The sequence below is a fragment of the Nuphar pumila genome, chromosome 3 (assembly GCF_984573655.1).
Source record: "Nuphar pumila chromosome 3, dmNupPumi1.hap1.1, whole genome shotgun sequence".
NCBI lineage: Eukaryota > Viridiplantae > Streptophyta > Magnoliopsida > Nymphaeales > Nymphaeaceae > Nuphar > Nuphar pumila.
Window position 1 is genome coordinate 124,646,942 of NC_143251.1, and position 15,536 is coordinate 124,662,477.

At 40.9% G+C, this 15,536-nt stretch overlaps 1 protein-coding gene across 1 annotated transcript; it reads left to right on the plus strand.

Annotated features, from left to right (window-relative positions):
• The first annotated feature begins 9,919 nt into the window (after positions 1-9,919).
• On the plus strand, positions 9,920-13,213 carry LOC149843617 (putative WRKY transcription factor 53). The gene is made up of 3 exons (XM_090001881.1): positions 9,920-10,420; positions 11,801-11,929; positions 12,208-13,213. Exons 1-3 carry the CDS (start codon positions 10,092-10,094, stop codon positions 12,794-12,796), a joined length of 1,047 nt encoding a protein of 348 aa, XP_089858007.1. The 5' UTR covers positions 9,920-10,091; the 3' UTR covers positions 12,797-13,213.
• The last annotated feature ends 2,323 nt before the right edge of the window (positions 13,214-15,536 follow it).

Here is a 15,536-nt window from a genome sequence, read left to right on the forward strand (position 1 = left end):
ACAGTGCTTCGCCCTGCCTCGCCGTGTCCCATTTGGACCAGGGATGGAGGACATGAAACAGGGATGAAGACGGGAATGAAGGTTAAAATCAAAACCCGTGTGGGGACTTTGAAGACACCCCGTCCTGCCCCATCCCCGTCTCCAATCCTCACCTTGCCCTGCCCCGCCCCGCCCCATCCCCGATCCTTTTTTAGGAATGACAGTGGACCGAGGCAAAATGGGGTCCCACCACACCTTGTCCCGTTTGGATTGGGGATGAAGCACATGAAACAAGGATGGAGGCGAAGATGGAGGTTAAAATCAAGACCCGTGCCGGGATGGAGGCAGGGATAGAGGGCAGGATTTTGAGATGGGGCGGGGGTGGAGACCTTGTCTTATATGTTATATCTTCACGAGCTTATACGACCCCAGTCAAACAAAAAAAAACCTTGTAAATTTTAGCTTAGCGAGTGGCTTATGGCTCACTATTTGCACAATCAGGTAAAGAATGAGTTCATGATGAACCAAGTCAAGTCGAGCCACAAGCTGTTCGGTTCATTTCTTAGCCCTATCTGTGTCAACTTATCGTACCGTGTCCGATCTTGTCACCAAGAAAATGCCACAAGAAATGGGGTTTCTTTGTTCTGCAAGGACAAATGTCCTTGGACCCGAGATCCACTCACGTGTGTCCCGGCCTTTGGCAATTTGACAAACTACTTGGGGGCCTATTGATTCGTGTCCTTTCCATCTCACTTACCAACGTGCGTTAATATGTTATTGTCCATAGCCAACATATCTAGCAAGTGAGCAACTAGGTTTACATGGACCCTTCTCCACTGAGCTTAGTCATGGGGCGCAGCGCTAGAGCGTTCTACTAGAGAAGGTTGGAGGGAACGCTGTGAAGCACCTAAGTATGAAAACTGATACAAGGATCGCTTAAGTGTCTGCCTGTGTGATACAAACCAATCACATGACTAGGGCTGGAATTCTCTTACGTATGTGGCAGAGAGATTCGAACCTGGGCATTCAGCTTGACACATGACCTCACTTACTACATGGGATACCACCTGGGTGGTACATAGGTAGGCACTTAAGAAGGTCTGGATCCCCTTCACCTAAATATTCAGATGAGCCCTGTAAAGCAACTTAGAAAGACGCTTCTTGGTTGGGGAATGAGGGGTAACATTTTTTTTTGAAAGGCAAGCTGGGGTTAGTTTGACCGCCACCAGTTATTATTCAATGTACCACTGGGGTTTGAACCTGAAACTTCCCACTACAAGGATACGTGCATGAACAGCTCCTACCAACCACGCTGAGCACCTGTTGGTTGAATAAGAGATATAAAAGATGAAAAACGTGATGAAGAACTAATGGGGGCTCCGCGTGGTTGGTAGCATAGTGACAAATATCGCGAGATTTACTAAAATCTTGCGATAATATCGTGAGAAATTGCTTGAAAGTTTAAAATGGCAATTTCTCACGAGAATTTCAAAATATCATGAGATTTATGAAAAAAGCATAAATTCCGTGATTTAAACATGATATTTACGTTTTAAATGACTATTTATTGTGAAAAATCATATATTTTTATTTTTAAATAATTTTTATATTTTAAAATTTATTTTTTTATTGCCGAGATTTTGCTAAAAAAAACACAAAATTTATAAAAAAAAATTTCAATTTCTTGTAATTTAAAAAAAATGAGATTTTGCCCGTAAAAACCTATGCCACTGTGGTTGGTAGGAGCTGTCAGTTCATGTCTCCTTGTGGTGGGTTCTGCCTAACCCCAGCTTGCCTTCCAAAATATAATATATATATATATATATGACTCGATCAAGTTTTGTTCATTTTTGGGTCATTATTAGGTTGACCCATTAAATGGCCGAGTTGAACCGAGTCACTGTCGATGAGTTTTTTAAACCATGGTTTCCCTTGCACAATCACACAAAAAAATGCTTTACTTACTGAGTTTATTCATTAGAGTAAAACCCTAGATTTTCCTTGCCTATTGGGGGAGTACACTTAACTTTGGCCCTGAGTAAGAGATGGCAGTGGACAGGGGGAAAGCGGGGCCCCGCCTCGCCCCGTTTGGACCGGGGATGAAAGGTATGAAACGGGGATGGAGGCGGGGAGGAAGGTTAAAATCCATCCCCGTTCAGGGATGGAGGCGGGGATGGACGTACCCTTTTCCCCGCCCGCCCCATCCCTGCCACTTTTTCCCGCCTCATCCCCGTTTGAACCGGGGATGGAGGACATGAAACGGGGATGAAGGCGGGGTGGAGGTTAAAATCCATCCCCACCGGGGATGGAGGTTCTAATCTTGAGGAGGGGAGGGGGTGGAGACCTTGTCCCCCCCCCCCCCCCCCCCCCCCACAAATGGATATGATTAAGGGTGTCAGTGGGTCGGGTTTGGTTCGGACTCAAGTGAAACCAAACTTGAACCAGATTTTTGGGTATGGTATCGGTTTCGGACCAGGGTCTAATCGGGTTCAGTGTAAGAAAAACCATACCCGAACTCGATAAGAACTACATGAACAAAACCCGGATCATACCCGGTAAAACCATATTTTTTTATCATTTTTACATTGAAAAATTAAAGGTCTTAATCGGAACTCGGGTTGTGTCTGGGTCTGGTATAAAATTTCACAAACTATACCCGGGTCCATGTATTAATCGGACTTTCAGGTCCGGACCGTGATCTTAATCGGATCTTGTTATTTATCACCATTCCCGAACTCTATAGGGTTTGGTTCGGGTCTTATCCTGGTAAACCAGGCCCGTTGACACCGTAGATATGATATCCTTTGGCACCTATCCAAAATATTATCACATCGATTAATGTTCTAAAAGTGAGATCCATGTGTGGTTACCCTTGGAAAAGAATCACGTACCTTCAATCGAGGCAAGTCCGATCTTATCAAAAGGAAAAAGGAATCCTGTCAGGTGTCGTGATTTGGATCTGGACTTGGTTAGAAGAAGTCAAATCTGATAAGCTCCAGGTTCACATCCAAAGTTCATGGAAACTTGAAGCTAGGGCTGATAAACCAGCCTAAACCGAACAGCGGGCGGTCAAGCTTGGCTGGTTTCTTGATCGAGCCGAGACGAGTTTGATTTCATGAAAAACCCAAGCTAAATGAGCCTAGCACCAGCAAACTCATCTACAAAAGAATATACTTTTTAAAAGCTGAAAACAGTAAAATTTAGATCCAAAACCTACTAATCCAAGCTCAAACTAGCTCATTTACAAAATAAGTAATTATTTCAATTTATAAGCAACTGGATTTGAGCTTTAAACTTATTACTTGCAGGCCAAACATTTCAAGCATAGTCATTCTATAATATCAAATATATTTATTATCAACAAACGAACTTGTACAAGCCGAGCCTCACACTAGTTGTTCATGCTCGAGCTTGTCGATCCTATTTCATGAGTTCGAACAAGTTCTTTACAAGCCAAATATGAGTCAGGCCATGAGTGGTTCAATATGGTTTGGAACCCAGTTATGATATGAGATAATGTGTTGTTGAGTCTGCTGAACAAGTGGAGAAAAAGGTGTCTGATTAGATCAAATGTTGCCTGATATGATTCAAACTCAGATCCTAGTAGACCCAATCAAGTTTGTTCCAGATCTGACCTGTGTATGGGCACATACCATGTGAAACCACAAATATGTCTGATCTGTATTCGTGGGTCCACCAATTGGTTCAGGTCAAGTCCTTGGGTGAATTCAGGTCTGCCCGGCTCACTTTTCAACCCTAAGAGTAGGGCTGAAAATGGATCGGATATGTTCAGATATCCAATCTGAGTCTGAATGTTATTTCTGGATTTGAATTCCTTAAGTAAAATCGGTATATGCAATTGGGTCGGATTCAAATCTATTCAACCGGATTACTTTTGGATTCAGGTCGAAATTGAATTTTATTTTGGATCTGAAATTGATCCAAATAAAAATATGATGTATTTGCATTTTGTTCATGTAAATAGTTTGTTTTTTGTTAGACCCTTTAGAATTTTTGAGGTAGATGATTAAGAATAAGACTCGGAAGGTTTGTTCGGATTTTAAATAGATAGGTATTACAAATTGAGAGTGAAGGACTCAAAAGGATCAAACTTGTGAATGTTGGACCGTGGGGCCTGTGGTGTTGGATTTGGGTTCCCTCCATGTGGAGGACCCGGTCCAAGGAAGGTGAAGAGGCACTTCACCATACGTTTTTAAAAGGCTTGAAAAATGAGAAAAATAGTAAGAAAAGAGGGACTAAAATTGAAAAAGTGAAAAAAGAAAGAAAAAGGTAAAAGAGGGCACAATGGTTTTTTGGCTTGGAGAGTCTCTTTGAGTTTTTTTGGCTCTTTGAAGAAAAGAGAGAAAGAGAGAGAAGAAAGAGGGTTTCTTCTTTTTGTTTTGTGTGGGGCTTCCACAAGATTGTGAGAAAGAGAGTGGGAGAGAAGGAGAAAGTAAGAAGAAAAGCTTTGGTTGGTGTTCTTCATCTTCTTTTACTCCCTTTTTGTTTTGTAAAGATTAGGGCAAGAGAAAGAGGGATTTTGTTGTGGGAAGGTCATCACTATTGATTAGGTGACATTCTTCCACTTTTACCTTTTTATTTGCTTTGATGCTTCTCTATTGTGGTGATTTGTGGGCTTATTGTGGGTAGGCATTGTGTATGCCCTTTTGTAGTCATTCTTTATATCATATAGTAGAGTTGTTGTTGGGTTGCTCTCAACCCCGTGGTTTTTACCTCTCATTTTGAGAGAGTTTTCCACGTTAAAATTGGTGTGTGCCTCTCTCTTATTGTGTTCTTTATTTTCTTTATTATCTTTTGCTCTTGTGAATCAAAGTATATATATATTTTTGTCGTATCCCTTAGATGATAAGGGTTTTATTTTAGAGTTGGGTGGAAGGAGTTATTCTATGTGTTATGTGCAAGACATAGAAGTGTTCTTCTTCTAGATACTCTGTTGTCATTGCCTCTGTTTGGAAAGTGGTTGCATCCGGTTTGCGCTTCCTTTTTCAACATGTGGTACACGTGTTAGGGGTGTTGAACTTTACTGAACACGATAAGAAAGAGGTCTGATGTTTCTCGTGATTACTGTTAGGGAATTAAGAATATGGTCAAACAGTTAAATGAGGTAGGTGTGATTTGGATTCGGTACACGTTCATAACAAAGCTGAAAGACCCTAGTCTGATGGGTCTAAGGTAACCTAAAAATGTATGTAAGGGTTTAGTATATGTTTTAAACACAGGAAAATAGTGTTGATGGTTAGGGGTCACCGGTTTTTAAAAATTGGGTATTTCACATACACGACATGATGTGGTTTTAGATTTCAGGCCTATGATGGTTATTCTAAAGCTATAAAGAGGTTGTAGGACTGTCTTGAAAGTTTATAATCAGATGGAGTTTCTCACATTCTAAAGTTTGGACACACGATCGATTTAAAATGTAGAGATGCCGCTCAACTCATCAAAGCATGGTTTGGGGCGCTAGGAGAGCTCGGGCTCATGAAGGGGTTGGACGGCCAACCTTAGGGTGTTTGGTCCTCACATAAACCAGGGAGGTTTAAAAAAATAAATGAGAGAAAAAGTTGTGAAAAAGAGAAGACGTCCAGAGATAAAGAGAAAGAGGACGACTAGACAAAGAGGTTATGAGAAACTCAATATTGTTTAATGCATAAAGTAGAGTCTCTTACCTCTATTTATAAATGACAGTCTTGAGATAAAGTTTATAATTAATAAATAAAAATCTACTAATCAATAAGCTACAAAGAATCCTACTTTAAAACAAAAAGTAAACTAGAAAAAGGATTGTAGAGGTCAATCTCTATCAAAACTTCTACATTAATTAAAAAAATTAATTAATTAAGAAAAAAAACCTAATTAGATTCGACCTAATTATCGTGAGAAGCATCTAGAAAGGGGGGACATCACAGCTTGTTCCTGCAATTAGATCCCCGGGCGTGTAGATTTTGAAGCTGGAATCAACACCATCTTCTGAAATTCAATGCTATAACATTTATTTATTTATTTTTATTGAATCCAATATTACTTGTATTTCAGAGTTGGATTCAAATTTACCTCATTGAATCTAATTCAGATCCAAATAAAAAAATTGAAACAATAGAATCTTGTTTTCACCCATTGTGTCAAGTTGGCACTAGGGATGGCAGTGGATGGGACTGGGGGAAAATGGGCCCGCGCCCGCCTCGCCCCCTTTGGACTGGAGATGGAGGACATGAAATGGGGATGGAGGCGGGAATGAAGGTTAAAATCAAAACCCGTGCGGGGATGGAATTATGCTTTCCCCCACCATGTCCCACCCTGTCTCGTCCCCGATTCTCGTTAGTAAAATAACTAAAATGCCTCTAGGAATGGCAGTGGATCAAAGAGAAAAGGGTTCCGCCCCACCTCGCCCCGTTTAGATCGGACATGGAGGACATGAAACTGTGATGGAGGTTAAAATCAAAACCCATGCAAGGATGGAGGGCAGAATTTTGAGACGGGGCAGGGGTGAAGACCTTGTCCCCCGTCCCCCGTCCCCGTCCACTGCCATTCCTAGTTGGCACAAAAACCAAATCGAGACTGGCAGTAATAGTTGGATTCATGCTCAGGACCGTTGGGTCCAACATGGACCTGACTGGCTTGCAGCTCTCAAGCTAGGCAATTCCATGCTGTCATGGAGATTAATTAAAGGATAGATTGGATCTCCAACTTCAAACGTAACATATTGAATCGCATATCCGTCCGTACAGGTGAATGCAAACATTAAAAGCTGATACATAGGGCTCTATAAATTATTATTATTCATTTTCCTTGTTCCAACCATACATTCTCATCTAATTCTCATACATTTTAGCCTAAAAAATTGATAGTACATGTTTGCTGGTTATTTTAGTACTGCCACTGTACCGGCCCCGGTTGCCTGAGTGGCAGCGGGCCTGGGGAGAAGGTGCTGACCCGGTTTAGGTTCCTTGTCATAAAAGAAAAACATGATCTAAACCCAAGATCTAACAAATTGGAGTCTACCCTCAGCTAGAGGGTGCTTCTGGGAAAGCGGGCTTAGGAATTAGGACCCAGCCTTTCTCTGCATGGGTGCCACTGTTAGTGTTCATCAGCAAACCCTGCAGATTGTTATGGACCTGATTAGTGGTGGGTAAGAGATCTAGTTCCATTTCATTTCAGGCACAGTCAGGAGCTGGCCCATTTCTGCCAACTATGCCTGTCAACAGGCCACTAGCAACACAAATTTTGATCCAAACTAGATCCAGCAGGGCCTGGGTTTGACCATATTGATATAAGTCCAATTAACTATTTCTGTTGAAAAGGGTCCAAATAGAGTATAGACCCAAGTATAGTTTCTAAAATTTTATACTTGGCCCGAGTATATATGTCCAGAGATCTGATTGAGATCCCGTATTTTTCAATGTGAAATATATAAAAGGTTAAATTTTCATTAGGTACGGTTTATGTTATATGTATCCAGATCCAGGCCTCATTTTACCCATGTTAGGTCCAGCTAGATCCAGGCCTGGACCTGGTAGCAGCAGTTTGAAGTCTAACCTGTCCAGTCCCACCCGGATCTGGTGCAAGTTATGCAAATTGGTCCGGTTTGGACATAAGCATAACTTAATCTGATCTATTTGGCCACTGTGTGATCAGATTTGGACTTACCTAATCGAAGTCAGATTTCAAAAGCCATTATTGAGTTTGGGTCCGCCTAGCTTAAATATTCAAGTGGATTTTGGATTATTTGTGGGATTCAGTTGTAAATAAAGCGGAAAATGACCGTGTGGTTTATTTGACGTTTTTGAAATGCCTTACAATTTTCAATATTCTCTCAATGTTAAAAATTATAAATATCTAGATTTAAAGACTTTTTTATCCTTAGCACATGCAAACTTTTTCACAAATATACGACTATTTTTTTGCAGTATCGGTTCTTAGATTTGTATTTCGCTAATCGTACGTCAAAAACCTTTGTGTTGACAAGTGTTCAACTTGTGGTGGCAAAACCTGACACCACCCGCCAACCCGCCTCTTAGGCGGGTTTGGGTTGGGCTTAAACTAACCCGTTTATTAAATGGGTCGGGTTCGTGTTAGGGGTATGCCAACCCACCAACCTGACTTACCCGTTTAATAAACGGGTTAGGCGGGCGAGTCAACCCGCCAACCCATTTACTCGACCCAACCCGTTTATTAAACGGGTTGGCGGGTCATGTCGGGTCCGTGTTTGCCACAATCGACCTGTTTAATAAACGGGTTGAGGTATGTTGACCCGCTAACCCATCGGGTCGACCTGCCAACCCGACCCGATTGTCACCCCTAGACACAAGAATATAAGTTTTATGATTTGAGTCCGAATCGAAAACCTCTTTAGAGTTTCAAAACTTGAACAATAATCTATTTTTTGAAGAATGTTTTGATCTAGAAAATAAATGATTATGAAAAAAACATAAAAAAAAGTAAACAAAAATATATTTTCACTGCCACTAAAATTATCTTGATCTTATGAGCAGTTTTGTGAGAAACATTTTATGAAAGATAAATTGTTTTTACTAAACATGCTAATAAGGGACAATTTAGATTAAAATGATGAAGTCGACATAAAATATGTGGATTTGAAGTTCACGTAAAATATTGGCCGACTTGAAGAAGTTTGCATAAAATATATGCAAACTTTCTCATTTTACCGTAAATCGCCATTGATAGGATTAGATTTTGTTGAATATCCTAACCAAACCCGAACAGACTGGCATCAAGCATTCCCGTTTCTCTTGATCAGCGTGCCACGTCAACTGTAGGGATGTTAAGAGGCAAACAAGATCGCCGAGATCTCGATTTACTCGGTTGTCCTCCGGTCGGATGAGACCAAAACACCCTCCACTGTTGCTTCCCATCCCGCGGATATGCCGTATAAAGACAAGGGCTTGCTCGTAATTCACTCCATCACATGGCCCGTCAACGACGCAATAACCGCCGATGAATAATTCACCACAACGCCAATCGATCGGACGGCCAGAATAAAATCGATCTGACGATGTATCATGTGATCAACGGCCTACGTTCATCCATCCACATCGTGCGGATGGACGCGAGCCGTAACTCACACGATGACGTCGTCGAAAGTGATAGGTGACGTCATCACGCAGGCGCCATCCGTCGTTCTACCCTGAGGCCAACGCGGAAGAAACTTTGAATATTCCTGGTCGCTTATTTGACTACCCTGTCCGACTTCCCTCGATTTCACATTTACCCAATTGCCCCTGATCCCTTGGCAGAGTAACCCCCCCCCCCCCCCTCCAACCCCAACCCCCTCCTTTGACCATGAACTAAAAGGTTGCACGAAGGGTCCGCCTAGATGAACTCCTCTTGGACTCACCGGGTCCGCAACTCTACATCGATGATGTCGAATTCCATCTTAGGTCATCCCAGACGAGTCTCACTGGAAGCTAAAATTTTGACTAAGTTAGGGATCTTGAGCTGTCAACTGTGTCAAACGTAAACCAAGTATGTACAATTGCATATTTGTAAAACGATTTATAATTTTTTTTTTCCTGAAAAGCAATAGGTTTGGGTTCCAAACATAGGCTCGAATGCACCGAGATCTAAACCCACCTTAAGCTAGCTGGATTCTGGCCCATTACTACATCCCAGATGGGTGAAGAAGAACCAATGTTTTGAAGGTGCCATTGACTCTTTAAGGTAAAGAAAAAGGGCATATTGGTAATTCTCAGGGCAGCACTTGTTTATGGAAGGGGCCATGCTGGTAAAAAGAGTGGAATTATGACCGAGTCATCACTCGCTCCTTGAGTAAGACCGAAGACTCGCCATATCATTCCTTAATCCTTACCTTTCTTTGGTCAGACTGACTTCTTTCATTCAAACTTCAAAACCCCCTGAATCCCCGATTGTATATATACACACACAAGTCATCATTTTCACCAACAAACCAGCATTAGCTCACAGAATCCAGTGACAGATGATCGATAGGCATCCGTCTCACGGGAGAAATTCAGTGACCCAAGTAACATTGAAGAAGATATCAACCAAATCCGGCGCCGGAGAGCATTTTCCGGTGGTTTTGAGTCTTTTGACTGCGTTTTGCTGGTGTGGTGGTGCAAATGGAGAACGTCGGATCCGCGGGAGATAGGGAATTGCTGAAGAGAATGATCGTCGAGCTGAGCCGCGGGGAAGAGTGCGCGAAGCAGCTGCACAGAAGCTTTGATTCATCAGCATCAGCATCCTCCTACGAGTGCAGAGATTGGCTGTTGAAGGAAGTGCTGTCTTCGTTCGCCAACGTTCTCTCCCTTCTCAAATCCAGCGATCCATGTGTGGTTCCGATGGTGCCGGCGGCGACCGAGTCTCCGCGGTCGGCGAGTAGCAGCCCTCCGAGCGAGATATCCGGCAAGGCCTTCAGGGAGCAGGAGCGCCGGGAGATCTGCAAGAAGAGGTATGTCTTGCTTGCTTTGGCCGCTCAATTGCCTGAAACACGAACCGTCCACTCCAGTGGTGCTCTTGTCATTTTTTGGGAAGTCCATGGGCAATTATGTCCGTACAGAGTTGAGCCCCTTTTTCGTCCTTGACCAGGATTCGATTCCCCTTCGCTCATCCATCCACGATCGAGATCCGCGCTTGCTTGGCATTTGACTTTTCTCAAAACTTTGACTTTGGTACGGTCAACGCCGTTGCTTCAGGGAATCACCGATTGATGGTCGTTTTTAGTACGGATCCATCATTTCATGACTTTCATCCTACATTTAATCCTGGCCGTCCAATCAACGGCTGGGATCGGTCCACATTTTCGCCTGGATGTTGACTGATCCTAACAGTTCAGATGCTTCAGCTGGACGACTAGGACTGACATCCTATGTCAAAAGATGGGATGCCTTTTGCACCTTCACTCACCCTCAACAGTCACCGTCCATCTTGAAAACGTGTGGCAGATATCTAATTAAATAGTTTTAAATCAGGATAAACTTACCGAATTCTTCATGTTCAATGGTCCTGCCTGTTTGTTTCGCCAGACGAAAGGGCTGGTAAACGAGCCACAAGAGCTGAGCTTAAGGTGTCGAAGCTTGATTCTTGCTTGTGTTGAGCAAGTTGAGCTTGAACTTAAGATCAGCCCGAGCTGACTCGTTATATATATATATATATATATATATATATATATATATATATATATATATATATATATAAAATGAGTTGTTTTAAGGCTATAAGCAATAAGATCCAATCGAGTTACTAGAATATGATAATTAACGTGTGAACCACCATTTTCATGGATTTTTTGTTCTTTTCTCTTGAATCTAATTTACATGCTTGGTTTTATAAGAACATGCTTTTGAAACATCCTATTTTGATCTATAAACTATAGTTTTTAAGGCTTTAAAATCAATGGCTCATAATCTTCATAAATATTCAAGCATTCAAAAATCACATTTTTTCCAGGATTCAATGGTTGATTCCTATCAAATTCACCATGCCAAACACATTCACATAGTTAGATTTACAAAGAAAGGTGTTGGAAATGCCCATATTTCTAGTTCTCATATTCTAGTGACTGGATTCAATCATCAGTCTTCAACCATTTACTACACTTTCATGATGTAAAATATATCTTCAAGCCAGACATGCACACGTGCGTATGTCTTCAAAGATGGCATATGTCTGGGCTGAACGAGTGTGTATGTGCGTGCGTGCGCGCATGTGTGTTTTTGTATGCGTGCCCAGACATATGCACAGTGCTCGGACTTCTTTAATATTTCAGGCCTCTTTGAGCTGTTGTGGTTCTGTCGCTTTTGAACATAATTTTATGTAATGATTGTTGCAGAAAAACGTTGCCCAAATGGACAGAACATGTATGCATCAACCCAGAGACGGGAACAGATGGGCCATTAGATGATGGGTACAGCTGGAGGAAGTATGGACAAAAGGACATACTTGGTGCTAAATACCCAAGGTATACTTGTTAATCTGCTTAAATTAGTATCAATGACAAACAGAACAAATTAAAACTTGTTCTGTTTCTTAAAATGAAAAAAACATAAGAAACTAATCGATGGGATTCCAAACAATATGACTCATTTTCTCTGTCATTGTGCATGTAAACAATGAATCCTTCCTTCCAGACATGCCCCAAGTGATTTCAACTTGGCATAAATATTGCCTAAATTGCTCGTTGTGGAAATTCTTACTTCATGAGAGACTGATTAGATATGTTGTCAATGTGGGGTGCAGGGGGTACTACAAGTGCACTTATAAGAACCAACAAGGATGCCAAGCAGTCAAGCAGGTGCAGAGATCTGACCATAACCCTGCAGTTCTTGACATCACTTACCGTGGGCAACACACCTGCAACCAATCACCTCAGCTTTCTCTCACAGTGCAACATCAAGAAGACCAACAAAAGCAGAAGCAGCAGCAGCTTCAAGACCAGTTTCAAAGTCTCCAACCGCAATTACTCATGAACTTCAAAACAGAGCTTAAGGTAAATACTGAAGGTCTAGATGAACCAACAATGGCCACATCTTTCTCATTCCCGTTGACCCCACAGCATCATCAACAACAACAATCATGTAATCAACTAATGAGCTCTCTATCCCCATCTTTTGTCTCCGCCACGACCTCTGATTCCAATTACTACATGCTGTCTCCTAAGTGCTGTGGCATTGAAACACCAAAACTGCACACTTCGGAATCCGACTTGACCAAGATCATAACAGCCGCAACGTCGGCAACCAATTCCCCAACAAGTGGCATAGACCTCCCACTAGAACACTTGGAGCTCGACCATGATCTCGTCTTCGATGTGCTAGGCTTCTTCTAGCCAAATATCACAAGAGAAAATGGAAACTTTGTAAACATGCACATTGACTTCAGAAAATGTGGCTAAGCAAGCATGAAACTTTGTCAACAGGGGGCTGGTACACAAGGTACATAAGATGGGCCGTGGGCATGGTCTAGACTTAAAGAGAAGGGATATATTTGTCAGTCATATCTACCGTAGCTTTCTAGTTATTTGTAAGGCATTGTTACTGGCAAGGGGTGGAGGCGGAGGCACCCACAAGCAGATGTACAACAGTGACCCTGAAGTTGAGGTCCCTTTCCTGTCTTCTTTTGTTTTTTTAATGCTCGTCCCTTTTTTCTTTATACCTTTCACTTTTGAGGGAGTAATTAGAAGTAGCAAGTTGTGTTCAACAAAAATGAAATTTACATCACCAATGAGGGTATTGAAAATTCAAAACTTTTCTACAATAATCAATGGGACCTAAGTTTGAAAGCGCACAACAATGACACATTCTTAAAAACAACAGTTGTCTCAGTGAGGTTGAACTTGGGTGCAGTAGGGTTGAAAAACAACCTCGCTTTTGAGATACAACCAAGCATGCACCTCGCATGCAATGCTAACCACTCCTGGCAGTGAGTAGAGTAGTTGCCACAACACAACAACCCTGATAAGCTTCACAAGAAATGAGAGAGAGAGAAAGAAACTCAAGATGAATTAACTTGTTATATAGACATCAACAAAATGGTCTGGAGGACCATTTGAATGTGTCCATAAAGGCTCATTAAAGTTCAAACGGGTGAGTATGCACTCATTAAAGTCCAAACAAGTATCATGTACCCATTAAGGCTCAAACAACCACCCACAACGTATTCCTTGTACCCACTAACATCTCAACATCCCTGGACACATTGAGGCTAGTTGTAAAAGCTAGGTGTCGCCCCCAATAAGGTTGCAAATGACTTTTGACTACCTTGGTTAACCATCAATACAAGTAAAAGCATTTTAAAAGCGACATCCCAGCCTCATGGCATCAACTATGAAGGTTAGGAACCACGAGATTACTAAGCTCCCTCAGTTCGATGGAACCAACTTCAGGCACAAGAAGAATAAAGTGATGATCTTCCTTATCATGTAAAAGGTGGTGTATATGTTGATTGAACCCTGTCCTTAAGAACAAGAAGAAATCATTGCTAGTAATAGGAAGCACCACAAGTGAAAGGAATATGACTGTATGTTGATTGGACATTTTGAATTCCATGTCCAACCCGTTGTTTGATCTCTAGTCAGAAGCGGACTCTGCGCAAAAGCTTTGGGAAGCTCTTCAGAATAAATACAACACGAAGGATGCAAAAAACTGTAAGTTCCTTGTTAGTAAATATATAGATTTTAAGTTTTTTTTTAACAAACCATTTTTACCTCAAGTTGATAAAATGCAATTGTTGGCTAACTAAAGGTAGAAGGTATAAACCTTGATGAGTCTTTCCAAGTGTCCGTGATAATTTGAAAATTATTCAACTCATGAAAAGACTACTATAACATGTTAAAACATAAAACGAGGATTTCACTTTAGAGCACCTTCTTTCTCATCTTTGAATTAAAGAAGAAACTCATCATAAGGATAAGAAAAAGAAAGTTAAAAAAATTGGCACCAAAGTGAATATGATGGATCGTAAGGCAAGGTTTAAGCCCGATTTGAAATCTAAAAATAAGAAACCCAAATATTTAAGAAATCCATATGTGTGATTATTTTTCTACTATATATATGGCAAATCGGGGCAGTATGAAAGAGAGCACAGTCACCGCAAAAGACAATGGCCAAGTTAGAAGCTCCATAAGAGAACTTAGTGGATGTAATAAGATCGACTTTTATAGTTTAAATAGATAAAAGATGGTATGTGGATTTAAGGTATACAATTCACACTTGAAAAAAAATACTGTCATGGGGAAAGACAATTGAGTCTACATTAAAGACTCTCATCCTACGAAGGTTGAAAGAAAAAGGATTGTGAAACTTTAATTCACATTTGAGAAATGTCTTACCTTCACAAATATTTATCATACACCCACCACAACCAATAATCTCATATCAACCTTCCTACTAACAACACATGATTTTAAGCTTGTGTTTGAATCCAACAATTAAATAGTCAAAAAAAATATATGTTTAATGGTTACTGCTTTGTTTCTGATAGCCTATTTAAATTGAATGTAACCAATAAGAATGTTTTTTTTTTCCTGCTTACTTTCTTGACTCTCTTGAAGTATGGCGTGCTAGACTTGGTCATGCGTATTTTGATTTCATTAAGAAAATGAGTAATTTAAGATTAATTCATGTCTATCGTAGTTGTTGTAGACAGTCAATGATAGCATCTAGACGGGCTAAAGTAAACTACCATAGGTCTGATTATACTAAATAAAATTTTTTACTAGTCTCCAAAATATTACCTTTAAGAAATTTGCGGATTTGATATCTCGTAAAATCGGATGTGCAACAGACTTATTGAGCCTCCGGTATAGTTATTCTTTAAACAACCAATAAATAAGAATAGATGTTGAGGAGGAGGATGTAGAATCGATGTTAACCAATAGTCATGTTTACTTGAAAGTATCCAAAGTTAATGAAAGAGCGGTTAAACAATGAGTAGTTGATCAATTGAATGGTATGAATCTCATGAGAAATGTACATGTATCTCATGCACCATCTATCAAGCTGTCCTTTGATGATTACCCAAATAATGGACAATTTTAATATTGTACATGGAAAAAAAAGTGCCAGTGA